Genomic DNA, 15,253 nt, shown 5'->3' on the forward strand with positions numbered 1-15,253 from the left:
AGGAGGGTACTTGGTTACGAAGGCGTTCAGGAAGCTACAGAGGGGTTCGGTTAAGAAGGGCCTTGAAGGTGAGCAGCAGACTTTTGAAATCGACAGAGAATTTAAAAGGGCACCAGTGAAGTTGCTGAAGGCAACTTTTGTGGTATAATGTCTGCTTCTCTGCCAGATGAACACCTACGCATGCTTGATGAACAGTTCCTGGATTCCGATCCAGCCTTCATATCACAATTACAATTAGTCATTTGTAGACGCTTTTATCCAAAACAACGTACATATGAATTCAGAGATTGAACCACCAACCCCCTCCGTCCTGATTGGTGGATGACCGCTCACCTCCTGAGCTACAGCCGTCCCAGGCCACCTTCTAACTGTGCTGAACTGTGTTCATGTGGATGGAAAACATGGTGCACTGAGTTGGATGAATTTAAGTTTACTGTTTTTCAGAGCGTGAGTAATGAGAAGTGGCAGTTCAGTCAGTAGTCATGTGACTTTTCCATCTCAGGTCATGTGCTGATCACGACTTCTTTATATAACTTATAACTTAGTTTCTTCCATTTACTTAATGACGAAGACGAAGTGTTGTGATGATTGTTGTTTTAAGTATAAAGTGATTTTAATAAATCTTTGCAACACAAAATGAAACAACACAGACATTATTTAACATCAAAACCTTTACATTAATTAATTAATTCAATATTATCATTTGGCTGTTGTCTTTGTTTGTGTAACAATACATTCAAGAATGCAGCTTGTTTGTCCTCAGTGGTTTTAATAGATTTATTTCCTTCATTCTGTTCTTCTGTTGGGTTAAACTGGTGGTTTTTTGTTTCATGAATATTTGCCACAAATGCTTTATGACTCAACATGTCATACATCATGTCGAGTCATGATGAGCAGCGAAACATCGAGTTTAAATGTTGAACATTAACAGGATAAAGTTAAACTCTGTAATCATTGTCAGCTGCTGTTAGCATGTTAGCACACACGTCCTCTACTGTGACCTACTGAGTCTCTTTAACACAGTCTGCACTCTCATCACTGATTGGTTGTCAGTGTGTGACATCACAGCTGGTCTCTCTCTCTCTCAAACTCAGATAAAATGTTGAAATTTAAAATGAAATGGAAAATTTAAACCATTCACATCTACAAACATTAAAATTGTTTGATATGTTTAGTATATTTACTTGTCTGAACGTTCCCATTCACTTCAATTCAGTTCACTTTTATGTATATCGCACCAAATGAGGACAGAAGCTGTCTCAGGACACCTTTCATATAGAGCTGGTACAGACCAAAGTTTATCTACAGAGACCAGCAGTTCCCTCATGAGCAAGCAGCTGGCAACAGCGGTGAGGAAAAGCTTCATTTAAACCTCAAGCAGAACCAGGATCGGCTGGGCGGCCGTCTGCCTTCACCTTTAACATTTTGTTTTATTGTTTGATGGTTTCACAATAGGGCGGCACGGTGGTGCAGAGAGTCGCCGGTTTGATCCCCGGGTCAGGCGGGGCCTTTCTGTGTGAAGTTAGCATGTTCTTCCCGTGCATGCGTGGCTTCTCTCCGGCTTCCTCCCACAGACCAAAAACATGCTCATTAGGTGAACTGGTGACTCTAAATTGTTCTTAGGTGTGAGCGTGAATGGTTGTGTGTCTTTGTGTGTTGCCCTGCGATCGACTGGGACCGGTTCAGGGTGTACCCCGCCTCTCGCCCAAAGACAGCTGGGATAGACTCTGCTTATTGTGAATCTGATGCAGCGACACATTTCACAGACTGAAAGATGTGGAACGCTCCAGAAACACCTGTTTGGATCATTGCACAGGTAAACAGGCTGATTGGTGACAGGTGAGAGGATGATGATGGGTATGAAAGGGGCGTCCTGGAAAGGCTCAGTCGATCACAGAGGATGGAGGAGCTTCACCACTTTGTGAACACGACTGGATGAAGGAGATGAACACATGAAGCTGCTGTCAGTGAACAGTTTGATGATTGGTTCTGTTTGATTTAGGTTTTAAACAGAATCCAGACATTTTGAAATCACGTTTGTAGAAAAAGTATTTTAAGATATCGGATGTGATATTACAGTATACTGCAGTAATACTTAGCTACACAGACACGTAATCAGTTTTCAGTCAACAGGAAACTTTGTCTCATCGCTGCCACCTGCAGCTCATGTAGTATAATTTTTTCTAACAGATATGTGAAGAACATGTGAGGAATTAAGTACAACACTGTAACTAATGGTGTTGTAAATTGATTGCTTGATTGCTTGAGTAAAGAAGGAGCACATAAAAGGTCAAGACGACATGGTGCAAAGATAAGCAGAGAGGTTTCTGTGCAGCAATGATGATGTGCAACAGTGACACCGTGCAGCTGAAGTTATGAGGGCAGGGCACCTGTATCGTGAATTTTTGGGGCTTCCCATGGCCTCGCAGGTGTCCCTGCAGCTGTCTTAGCCGGTTCTGACTAGTCTCAGACCAGGATGATTGTGACCTAATATAACCCTGCGTGTCCTTACATAACCTTACTGTATTTAATACATGTTTGACATTAGTTATAATCATGAAAGAACTAAATGGTCTTATAATCATAACTATGATTTATTGTGCTTTAACAAATAATGGTTTGGGATGATTTAATATACTTTGCTGTATTTTTAATACATTCTCTATGTGACATGTCTTTATGCTTACATGCAGTCATGATAATAAACTGTAATTTGATGTTATTTTTAAAAAACAGAGCCCATGAAAAGTCAAAACTAATGGTGTAAAATTAGAGGAATAGAGAGGAGAAAAGAGGAGATAGCAGCCAAAAAGTACCTAATGGTGTAAAAAAATAGAAGAGCCTAGAAAAAAAGAAAAGATGCCCCAGGGGCGGGGGTGACCTCCAGCAGAACTGTATAAAAGACAGAGCACTGACCGTTGTAGGTCAGAGACTTCTTCAGAGTTACACCTTGTGTGTTTCTGGATATCTCTCGCTTTGTTGTCGCGGCAATAAAGTGTTTGCTTCTCGGACTCTGACTCCTGCAGATCCTTTTTGAGCACTTATCTCAGACAGCTGACTTCGACTATTTCTGGCCTGTTGTGGATCGTTCATTTGGCCTTCACATTCCACGACACTCATTACTAAAACATCTGCTGACAAATAGTTGAGCTTTAAGGTTTTCATATTGGAACTGCAGCAGTTTCAACATCTTTCATAATTTCCTATTGGAACGTTAAATACTGCACGGTCAGTACAGTATACACAGTACTGTAATCCTGTTAATGTGTATGGTGTTACAGTATACACTGTAGTACATAATGTTAATGTTCCACTGACGAGTTGGATATTCCAGTTTTGTTCTTCAGGTTTCAGGTGACTTGATTGGTTCCAAAACAACAAAAGAAAGTCTTTAAAAATGTGTTTAAAATCCTCATCTGTTATGAAGACTGCTGTTCTATTGATATCAATACGACATGTGTTTGGACATAGCCAAAATATCAGGAGTGTGTGTGTGTGTGTGTGTGTGTGGACAGTGTGTAAAGATGACTACTGCAGTGGAAACTGTCAAATCTTGAGCAGTGGTCAACCCAAAACGAGTCAAATAAAACATTTTCAATATAATCAGTCTGTATTTCTTTATTCAAACAGATTTACAGTGAAAATAATCAAATTCTGTTTGTCCCTGAAGGTATCGTGGTGTGTTCACTGACACTGTCAGGACAAATGAGGACTGGGATTTTACCTCTGAGGAGACAATTCAGACGAAGGCATAAATATCAAACTAATTCAAGTAAATACATAATGTTTCTATGTGAACGCGAACGCGCGCGCGCGCACACACACACACACACACACACACACACACACACACACACACAGAATAAAAATATACATGAAGTGAAGAAAAACATTAAAAGATAAAAACACAAATCAAAAATTTAAAATCCAACAAGAGAAACATTTACAAAGTGTAACTGGGTCGTCCAATCAGATGATCCCATTGCTCACATCATGAGCTGTGATTGGTGGGTGAAGTTCTACAGTGTGGTGAGAAACTCTCTGACCTGCAGGAGGAAACAGACTCCAGATCAGAAGTGAACCATAACGAGAACAACATAGACACAAGTGAGATAAAAGGGAACCTTGTCCATGATGACTTCCTGTTTGATACGGTCGTTCTTGAAGTCATCGTCAACGTCCAGAACAAGGACAGGAAGCTCATTCAGGTAGTCAAAGTCCAACCTGGAGACACACACACACACACACACACACACACACACACACACACACACACACACACACACACACACACACACACACACACAGCAGGTTTCCATCACTTTTGGGGACATTACATAGACTTTCAATCATTTCCAGCTCAGTAAGACAAGACAAGACAAGACAAGATAAGATAAGATAAGATAAGATAAGATAAGAAGAATGCTCAGTAAGATAAGAAGCATGCTCAGTATGATGAGATAAGATAAGATACAAAGCATGCCCTGTAAGATAAGATAAGATAAGATAAGATAAGATAAGATAGAAAGCATGCTCAGTAAGATAAGATGAGATAAGATAAGAGGCATGCTCAGTAACATAAGATAAAGATAAGATAAGATAAGATAAGATAAGATAAGATAAGATAAGATAAGAGGCATGCTCAGTAACATAAGATAAAGATAAGATAAGATAAGATAAGATAAGATAAGAGGCATGCTCAGTAACATAAGATAAAGATAAAAATAAAGATAAAGATAAGATAAGAGGCATGCTCAGTAACATAAGATAAAGATAAAGATAAGATAAGAGGCATGCTCAGTAACATAAGATAAAGATAAAGATAAAGATAAGATAAGATAAGATGAGAGGCATGCTCAGTAACATAAGATAAAGATAAAGATAAGATAAGAGGCATGCTCAGTAACATAAGATAAAGATAAAGATAAGATAAGAGGCATGCTCAGTAACATAAGATAAAGATAAGAGGCATGCTCAGTAACATGAGATAAAGATAAAGATTAAGATAAGATAAGATAAGATAAGAGGCATGCTCAGTAACATAAGATAAAGATAAGATAAGAGGCATGCTCAGTAACATAAGATAAAGATAAAGATAAGAGGCATGCTCAGTAACATAAGATAAAGATAAAGATAAAGATAAGATAAGATAAGATAAGAGGCATGCTCAGTAACATAAGATAAAGATAAGATAAGATAAGATAAGATAAGAGGCATGCTCAGTAACATAAGATAAAGATAAAGATTAAGATAAGAGGCATGCTCAGTAACATAAGATAAAGATAAGAGGCATGCTCAGTAACATAAGATAAAGATAAGATAAGATAAGATAAGATAAGATAAGAGGCATGCTCAGTAACATAAGATAAAGATAAGATAAGATAAGAGGCATGCTCAGTAACATAAGATAAAGATAAAGATAAGAGGCATGCTCAGTAACATAAGATAAAGATAAGATAAGATAAGATAAGAGGCATGCTCAGTAACATAAGATAAAGATAAGATAAGATAAGATAAGATAAGATAAGATAAGATAAGATAAGATAAGAGGCATGCTCAGTAACATAAGATAAAGATAAGATAAGAGGCATGCTCAGTAACATAAGATAAAGATAAAGATAAGATAAGAGGCATGCTCAGTAACATGAGATAAAGATAAAGATTAAGATAAGATAAGATAAGAGGCATGCTCAGTAACATAAGATAAAGATAAGATAAGATAAGATAAGAGGCATGCTCAGTAACATAAGATAAAGATAAAGATAAGATAAGAGGCATGCTCAGTAACATGAGATAAAGATAAAGATTAAGATAAGATAAGATAAGAGGCATGCTCAGTAACATAAGATAAAGATAAGATAAGAGGCATGCTCAGTAACATAAGATAAAGATAAGATAAGATAAGATAAGATAAGAGGCATGCTCAGTAACATAAGATAAAGATAAGATAAGATAAGATAAGATAAGATAAGAGGCATGCTCAGTAACATAAGATAAAGATAAAGATAAGATAAGAGGCATGCTCAGTAACATAAGATAAAGATAAGATAAGAGGCATGCTCAGTAACATGAGATAAAGATAAAGATTAAGATAAGATAAGATAAGATAAGAGGCATGCTCAGTAACATAAGATAAAGATAAGATAAGATAAGAGGCATGCTCAGTAACATAAGATAAAGATAAAGATAAGATAAGATAAGAGGCATGCTCAGTCACATAAGATAAAGATAAAGATAAGATAAAGATAAGATAAGATAAAGATAAGATAAGAGGCATGCTCAGTAACATAAGATAAAGATAAGATAAGATAAGATAAGAGGCATGCTCAGTAACATAAGATAAAGATAAGATAAGATAAGATAAGATAAGAGGCATGCTCAGTAACATAAGATAAAGATAAAGATAAAGATAAGAGGCATGCTCAGTAACATAAGATAAAGATAAAGATAAGATAAGAGGCATGCTCAGTAACATGAGATAAAGATAAAGATTAAGATAAGATAAGATAAGAGGCATGCTCAGTAACATAAGATAAAGATAAGATAAGAGGCATGCTCAGTCACATAAGATAAAGATAAGATAAAGATAAGATAAGATAAGATAAAGATAAGATAAGAGGCATGCTCAGTAACATAAGATAAAGATAAGATAAGATAAGATAAGAGGCATGCTCAGTAACATAAGATAAGATAAGATAAGATAAGATAAGATAAGATAAGATAAGATAAGATAAGAGGCATGCTCAGTAACATAAGATAAAGATAAAGATTAAGATAAGATAAGAGGCATGCTCAGCAGCCACCTCACCTGAGGTTCCTGTGGTGGAGCCAGGCTTCATGTTTGAAGTGAAGCTGTTCCAGATACTCCAGAGGAATCCCCTGCTCCTCCTCTCTGCCGCGGTGCAGCAGACGCTGCATGCAGCGCTGAAACATACAGAGAAACACTGTGAGCCTGAAGGCAGCGCTGAATAATTCAGACAATACACAACGTCTCACTCAGCTAGTAGTAGCAGTAGCAGCAGTAGTAGTAGTAGTAGTAGTAGTAGTACTAGGAGCAGCAGTACCTGTGGGTGAGCTCTCAGGTAGATGATGGCGTCGAGCGCGATGTCAGATTCAAACTGCGTCAGTAACCAGGTGTGCCAGTCTTGATAAACACTCCACTCTGTTTCTGTCAGGTTCCCGCTCTCAAACAGGTTGGATGCAAACACATACCTGTACACACAGTACACAGGGTGACTGAAGTACCTTCACTCTGTCTCTAACTCAGGGGTGGGTGTGTGCGTCCGTTTGTCTATTTTTGCAAATTCTGTCTGAAACAGGGAGAAGCATCACGACGACTTGAATACATAAATGTCTTTTACGAGACGGACGCACCTGCGTCCTCCAAAATGTGACAAATAAAGGAAATTCTTCTTCTTCTTCATCGTCTCCACGTGTCGTCGAATTATTCGACCTACATGTCACTTTCAAAGTGATGTTGCTGCTTTTTCCTCCCACAAACAAATCTTCATTTTCACAACCATACGGATTATTTTATAGCTTGTGTAGTGTGTACTACCTTAATTTGATGTTGCATTCGTTGATAAAATGTCGGGGCACCACCTTCCTCAGCTAAGAAGGACTGCAGAAATTAACTGCTATAACGCTGATAAATACTAACGAATGAACTAACGGTAAACCAGTCTGATAACCTGAAGTGTAAATTCTGGATACAGGGATCGTAAATATTCAGTTCAAAAGGACACCGTCTAACCAGGACTTAAATCAAAATATCATTTATTAAGCAGAATTGTGGATAATGGGTAATGTACCATGAACAATAAGACAGAAGATGGGAGGTGATATGACAGAACACACAAGAAACTTATGGCAGCACAATGGTAAATAAATTGGCGATAGTGAGAGGCAGTCTAAAAGGAGTAATGGGGACGCGAACGCGGAGTTAAGGGAAAGAACAATTAATGGAGAGAATTTGGACGAATTGACCTAATCTTAACCTCACGGACCAACTCTTATTCAAACCCACTTAGCGTGCCTACTTGGTTGCTGGCGTCCCGTTGTGCTCTGCTCCGAACTGGCTCGAAGACGTTCCAGATGTTCGTCCGCGGCTCGATCTACTTGGTGGTCTAGTGGAAGGCCCAGACCTCCAAGATGACAAACTGGTGCGGAACGGGGCGTCTCTGGAACTGGTTCGGCGGTCGGTTACAGATGATGGACTGCTCCGGATGGTTGTGAACCGGACCAAGGATCAACAGCTGGCCGCAGGGTTTGGTTCAGTTGAGTCCGTGACGGATTATTTTAGACTGATAGTACAAATTAAGAGTCTCTTCGATGGCCGGTCGAAGAAGGCTACAAAATTAGTATTACTTGCCTAATTTCACTAATGAAAACAAAACAAAACGTTTGGCTAAAAAGGAAGTTAACTTTGAAGTTTACGGCAAATTATAAGAATACGTCTTCTGAAGATTATTTACGCTACTCGGAATGGCTTGGAGTAGCTCGAAGACGAAAACTTAAGGAGCAAAACGACTGTGCAAAACTTAAGACAAAAGCAAAGAAAGGAATTCAGCTGAGAGTAACTAGACGTGAAAGAAAACAAAGGAACAGAACAAAAGAACAAAACAAAACTAAAAATCTACTACAAATCTACTCTACTATAAAATCTTACTCTCCTGAAACGCGCACTACACGCAGTTTTTAAAGGTCGCTCCGGGGCGTGTCGAAAGGCAGGCCATCGAATCACGGGAGACTCTTTGTGACGCGCGGTGTAATCTCGCCTCCTGGAGCTGAACTAATCAAAGAATCATACGAGGGGCTCATCTGCTTCTCACTATGGTCAATCACATATAATTTCAATGACCAATTTTCAATGGCACTTCAACATTGTTTACAGCATGCATTAGACACTTTCTATGGTTGGGTGAAAACATTAAATGATAATCATGGTACAGTTTTATCCCAACAGGTATAATAACTCAACGAATAACTAATACAAAATAAAGGTAGGAATAAAGAGAGGCAGATTATATTTGTCAAAAATTGATTATCACGATAACGGTTACTTATCGATAAATGTACCAAGTCAAGCATATTCAATCTGACGGTTAGGAAACTCTGGATGGTAGTATAGTTTGTGGTGACAATTCATACAACTTTTATAAAACCATTAAAATCACAATTTAGTCATACTTTGGGTCAGAGATACGGGAAAAACATCAATGTTATGCGTACCCCGAGTCCTGTAGGTTGAAAACATGAAAAGTTAAGTTTGACATAAAATCTGGTTATCTTGGAGTGTTGAGGAAAACACACAAACGTGAGTCACTAGTTGCTTCAAGGGATGTCCGGTTTACGACCATCAGCATTTGCTGATGTCTGTGGATTCCTCTGAGGCCTGCTATTTGTCTCTTAAGGCAGTCTTGTTGTATGGAGTCCTCGGGCTATTGGGGAAGTAATTAGCATAGAGTGGGACATCCTGGTTTAGAGATAGGCGTTGACCTTTTGGCTCTCTTTCTTCAGTGTGTGAGTAAAGTAGTTTACTGAACCAGACTTCCTGTCTCTCTTCGAAACCAGATTGCATTATAGGTAAACCAGACGGTCTATAATTCAATCGGTTGGCGGGTTTACACCTCCATTTCCCTTGATTATCACCAGAAAAGGAGGGAAAGAAGGGGTCAGTTAAAGGCCGGTTCTGCTACACTTGAATAAAAACTTTGCTGCCTCAGGTGTTTGCAGTTACCTGTCTGAGTAGACGGAGCGTTCGTAGAACTGAACAGGGTTTTCAGCCTGCTGAAGTTTGACAGATGGAGGCTGAAGCTGAGAACGAACTCTGCTGAGACACGCATAACTCTGAAAGACAGACAGGTAGACGGACAGGTAAATGGTTAGTCTGAATGAAACAGCCCCACCTGCGCTCATCATCACCACTCAACGGGCGGAGTCAGATGGAGTTACCTGGAAGGTGTAGGACCAGCGGCTCGGCTTATCATATAACATCTGCAGCAGGTTTCCTCCGCTCTTCTGAGAGGAGCTCGGCTCCTGCGGACAGGTGAACAGACAGGTACAGGTGACATCTCGCTGTGTGCGTGAATGAGCGGCTATATAAATGCAGCCTTTACACTGTAGTATAAGTACACCTACGAGACCTCTGTAGTACTCTACAGTGTAGCCCCTTAATAAAGAAGTCTAAGTGCAGCTTTTATTCTGAAAGAACAGGAACTCTGCTATCAGTGATGTCACTGTGCGCGGTGCTGTGTTCAGGTGCTCTATGTTCACCTGGTAAATGTCTTCATTGCTACCCTGGATGTTACACCATTTCCCGATGGGTTCAGGAATCACCTCCCAGTCCTGCGACTCCCCCTGAAGGAGGCGCACGAAGGTGGACTTTCCTGCAGCTGAGAGACGAACATACGACTTCATACGTCTACTCCACTCTGGGAATATTGTACATTTACTGCACTGAAAACATAAACACAGTCATGTTACAAAACATAAAATACTGCAACTGCTTCAACTAAAACAAAGTACTTATACAAAAGACACTACGTTTAAATGCTTCTGCCACATTATTCAATAATAATGACTAAACGTGTTAATGCTACATGCAGTAATATACCACCGACACATTCTACTGCATAATGAATACTTTTACTTCTGATGCTTTAAGTGTATTTAACTGCTAATACATCTGTACTTTTACTTAAGATACCTTTAAGGGGCTTTGGTACATCGAAGTATTACTACATACCGCAGTAGTTAATCCACCAATGCAGAAATAATACTGAAGTGAAATCTTATGGCTAATCAATAATCGCTGTCTTTCACTTCCGGTTCGGTGTTTATTTTGGGACTGTCTCTGTTCAAGTGACCCCTTTAATTTGGCGCCAATCAGTTCCGTAAGGCCGGACGGACTTTAGTTTAAAACCACAATCCTCCGCTTTCCTCCCGCCGTCAGTGTTTCGGTGTTCACCGTCAGAACCGACATTTCACTCTTTTATCCCGTTTATCAGAAATGATCGATCACACAGTCCGCAGCGGTCTCGCGACTCACCGATGTTTCCCTCGATGGAGATCTTCTTGCAGAAGCTGCCGTTCAGCCGCGGGCTGCAGGGAAGACGGTACGGTCTCTTCGGTGGGGTCGCCATGTCTAAAAGTGTCTCCTCGCTCGTTCTTTATCCTAACGGGTTATTTCTTTATTTGTTTGTTTGTCTGTTTGTTTGCTCTCCGCCCGGACAGAAACCTGCTGACCGCGAGCAGCTTCTTCGTTTAAACTCCCCGCGCGCGCGGATCAAGATACGTTTCCGGGGGCGGGACTAAACGACAACAGAGACATTTTATTAAAACACAGCTACGAAGAGAGCTCACTCTGCTGCTGTTTCCAGAGCTAAAATAAAGATGTCTCACTCTGCTCCCGTTTCCAAAAACCTGTCTGAAATCGGCTAAATGTGATGGAAAGGAGACGAGATGGAGAGAGAACAAGGTTCCTCCTGGAGGAAACTGAAGACAACAGAAACACAACAGACTTTGGCCAAATAAGCTCGATAAACAACACTGAAGCAGATTCAACAGCACAGGACTGGATCTCAGACCTGACGCACTGCGTCCACTCACACACCGTAAACTGTCCAGTTTTGTGCGTGAGTTTAAAGTTAAAAATCTTCTGAAACTCATGAACAGTTTTGCAGTGACTGTCTGCTAAATCACAAACTGCGAGAGTGCAGTCATACTGTCGACAGTCAGCTGGCTCTCCACTGTTTGACTTTTAAACTAAACAGAAAACTCTGAAAAACAGAGGCTGTAACAAGTTACACTCAAAGTCAAATGCACGAGTTTCTCAACAAGTGATTGAATACATGATTTGTTGCCATGACACACACAGCACATCACTACAGTCACCTGCAACAAGGGACACTGTCGGCCAGGTGGCCCACAGAGACGCGTCAGACGTTTGTAGCCTGAATTATCAGGACGACTCTGAGCTACAAGCTGTTGTGGCCTTCACAGTTTTATGTATACTGTAATATTGATTTGTATTTGTCTGACATGTAACACTGAATCTGCCATGTTTTTGCGGATCATCTGAGTGACCTGATGAGGCTCAGGTGTTCCCAGACCTGTCGGGGCAGGTCATCGCTTGAGTTTGCTGAACGAGGTGCATCGTATCATTCCCAATCAAATGTTTGTACTCTAATTAGCCTCGGTAACAGTCCTTCAGCTTTCTGGATGAGTGACACACTGTGTTCACCACACACTTTTGGATCCTGAAATAGATCAGCTGTTTGTGTGTCAGGTGGTCTCACTTCACCTGCAGAGGGATGGATGAATCATTTTCTTCAAGACAGGGACCCGCTGCTGTTAAACTAATTTGACTCTCCACTGTTTCACTGTCTGAGCTCAACGAAGCACCACAAGACGCACCGGACGGACTCAAACACGCGTTAATTGGTCTTGAAGTGATCTCAGGTTTGTCTGGGCAGAGACAGCTGATGGTAGTGTGCTGTTGTAAGCTTCAGTGTTGTACAGGCTTTACTGCATTGTGAACTAACTAACTGCAGGGTCATGTTGTTGCTGTTTGAGATACCTCGGCCTGTGAACAGGTGAGTGTGCAGGTAGGCCTGTGATCTCAAACATTCTGTGGCCTTCTGGAGGAAAATTTATTCATCAGAGACGTTCATGACATCAGTTTTCAGAATGACACCACGTCTGAACAGAGACTAAACTCTACAATCAGGACGATTGATTTCACTGTCCATCATCGCTAACGATGTTTTTATTGAGCGATCACACCTTCAGGGTTGACCACGCCTCCTCACTAAGGTCAAAGTAAAGTAAACATTGTGCTTCTCATGTCTTTGTTAAGACTCATGAACTGCACGAAACGTAACCACTGATGCTGTCATGTCCTCCATTTTGCTCTCTCTCTCTCTCTCTCTCTCTCTCTCACACACACACACACACACACACACACACACACACACACACACACACACAGATGTTTATTGGTTGAAGGATTATTGATCCCTGATATCTACTATTAACCAAAACCTGTTCCTACAACCACAGTTTCTCACATGAGTGCTCTGAGTTATAGAGAATGCAGGACAGACGGTATGGACTGTCCACAGGATAGAAAGGACAAGATGAGCTCATAGGACAGCAGGACAGGAATGGGACCTTTCAAGAAGGACGACAGGACATAGGCAGCTGTGGAATTTGAGGAATCTGTATTCTAAAATTTTGTGAGATTTTCCCCTCTGGTTTGCATTTCTTTAATTTTCACTGACAGAATCATATAATGATCACTTTATTTACCTAATGATGTAAAGTAGTTCAGGGACAGTATTTCATACTGCACACTCCAGGACAGTAGGTGGCGGTATGCACCTTATGAAGGACGGTTATAACACAACAGTAAACAAAAAGAAGTGAAAGAAAATTGGAATCTACCAATTTAACGCCTTCAAAGGAGTTCTGGCCGCGGAGGGGCAGTAACACGCCTTTCATGCAAATATCATCGTCGAAAGAAGAAGAACGCCTTCGCGCCTGCGCAGTGTGTGTGTGGGGGGGTTCATTGTTGATGAAGATGGCTGCGCCTATAGACCTGGAGCTGAAGAAGGTAAGTATGTGTGTGTTACCTGATCTCACATGTCTGTCACGTGCCTTCTGTGTTTAACGAAGGGCCGTGGCGCTAAAATAAAAGCTGTTAAATACTCGGCCGGTTAGCAGCAGCGTTAGCACCACTGCGCAACACCCGAGCTAACGGTTAGCATGATTAGCTAATTCTGCGTACACGCGCGGTTCAACTGCGACTGCGTGAGAAATGCAAACATACATACGATCTACAAATTTAACGCAAGGGAAGAAGCAAACGCCGTCAGGTAGAACGTGAACACAGACTGTCTGCAGGTTACACAGGTACTCTGTCATGTGACTGACTCACCTGAGGACTCTGACCTACTAAACATGTGGCAGCGACTGTCATGAAATCAGAGTCCTGTGGTGATGATGACACCTGGAGACAAATGTCCTCTGAAGTAGGTGAAGTAGATGACGTCAGAATCGTGACAGTTGATTCGTTGAACTGAACAGTGTCTTTAAGGTCGAGGTTGTTCTGAAAATTTTTCTCCAAACGATGAATTCACCTTTTTCACTTCAAAATAAAATAAATACATATTTTTTTTATCTTGTTACAAACTTGAGGCGCAGAAGAAATTTTGGTGAAGAACAAACCACGTGATCGATTCAGGCGTGATCTCTCTGCTGTAGGCCTTCTCAGAGCTGCAGGTGAAGATGATCGACACTCAGCAGAAGGTGAAGTTGGCCGACCTGCAGATCGATCAGCTGACCCGGGTTCAGAAACATGCTAAGCTAACTCACGATGAGATCACCAAGCTGCCCGACAACACACGACTGTATGAGGGAGTCGGACGCATGTGAGTCAGCCAGGATCTTTGTTCACCTGGACAGGTTGTGACAGCAAACATGACAAATGACACGAATATTTAGTTGATGATGGACAGAGACGGGAAGTGAACTGTAATAAATGAAATCTACAGACAGGTGTGTGGGCATCACTCAGGTGTCCTGTCCTGCTGTGTGTTTCAGGTTCATTCTTCAGTCCAAGGAGGAAATCAACAATCAGCTGACGGACAGACAGAAAACAGCTGATGAGAAAATTAAAGAACTCGAGGTACAAATACACACTGAAATACACAATAAATGACACTTGAGACCTGTTTCACTTGCGGCGTGTGTTCAGGTGTGTGTTCGGGTGTGTGTTCAGGCGTGTGTTCAGGCGTGTGTTCAGGCGTGTGTTCAGGCGTGTGTTCAGGTGTGTGTTCGGGTGTGTGTTCAGGCGTGTGTTCAGGTGTGGCAGGGGTCTGACTGCGTTGTGTGATTTCCAGCAGAAGAAGGTGTACCTGGAACGCAGCGTGAAAGAAGCAGAAGACAACATCCGAGAGATGCTGCTGTCCAGGAGAGCTCAGTGATGGATCATGTAGAATCGGTCAGACACGTTTTCATGTCAGCCCCTCGTTTGTTCCCTGTTCATATTAAAATGTTGAACCTTCAGTCTGTTTCCTGTGTTTGACTTTAGAGTCAGAATGTAGAAAAATAAAATGTAAATATTCATTGCAAAGTTTCAGTGAAAACTGAGTTTCAGGTCAGGTGAGTTCCACCGAGTATTTCTTAAATAGAATTAAATATTATTACATTCATTCAAGTTTAATTGTTGATCATCAAGTTATTTTGTGAA

The 15,253-nt window shown here is 40.9% G+C and overlaps 2 protein-coding genes across 3 annotated transcripts; one reads left to right on the top strand and one right to left on the bottom strand.

The window, feature by feature from the left end:
• Positions 1-3,601: 3,601 nt before the first annotated feature.
• On the bottom strand, positions 3,602-11,285 carry LOC139344788 (deoxycytidine kinase 2-like). The gene is made up of 8 exons (XM_070983170.1): positions 11,051-11,285; positions 10,276-10,394; positions 9,955-10,038; positions 9,740-9,849; positions 7,065-7,212; positions 6,809-6,924; positions 4,125-4,224; positions 3,602-4,046 (listed from the first exon to the last, which is right to left on the bottom strand). Exons 1-8 carry the CDS (start codon positions 11,142-11,144, stop codon positions 4,020-4,022), a joined length of 798 nt encoding a protein of 265 aa, XP_070839271.1. The 5' UTR covers positions 11,145-11,285; the 3' UTR covers positions 3,602-4,019.
• A 2,250-nt stretch (positions 11,286-13,535) lies between these two features.
• pfdn1 (prefoldin subunit 1) lies at positions 13,536-15,068 on the top strand. Of its 2 annotated transcripts, none has more exons than XM_070983317.1 (4): positions 13,536-13,615; positions 14,266-14,432; positions 14,605-14,689; positions 14,904-15,068. In XM_070983317.1, the coding sequence occupies exons 1-4, from the start codon at positions 13,577-13,579 to the stop codon at positions 14,985-14,987; spliced, it is 375 nt and encodes a 124-aa protein (XP_070839418.1). In that variant the 5' UTR covers positions 13,536-13,576; the 3' UTR covers positions 14,988-15,068. The 2 variants fall into 2 exon arrangements, with proteins under 2 accessions (XP_070839418.1, XP_070839419.1); XM_070983318.1 differs by having other exon boundaries at positions 14,907-15,020.
• The last annotated feature ends 185 nt before the right edge of the window (positions 15,069-15,253 follow it).

The sequence above is a fragment of the Chaetodon trifascialis genome, chromosome 16 (genome assembly GCF_039877785.1).
Source record: "Chaetodon trifascialis isolate fChaTrf1 chromosome 16, fChaTrf1.hap1, whole genome shotgun sequence".
NCBI lineage: Eukaryota > Metazoa > Chordata > Actinopteri > Chaetodontiformes > Chaetodontidae > Chaetodon > Chaetodon trifascialis.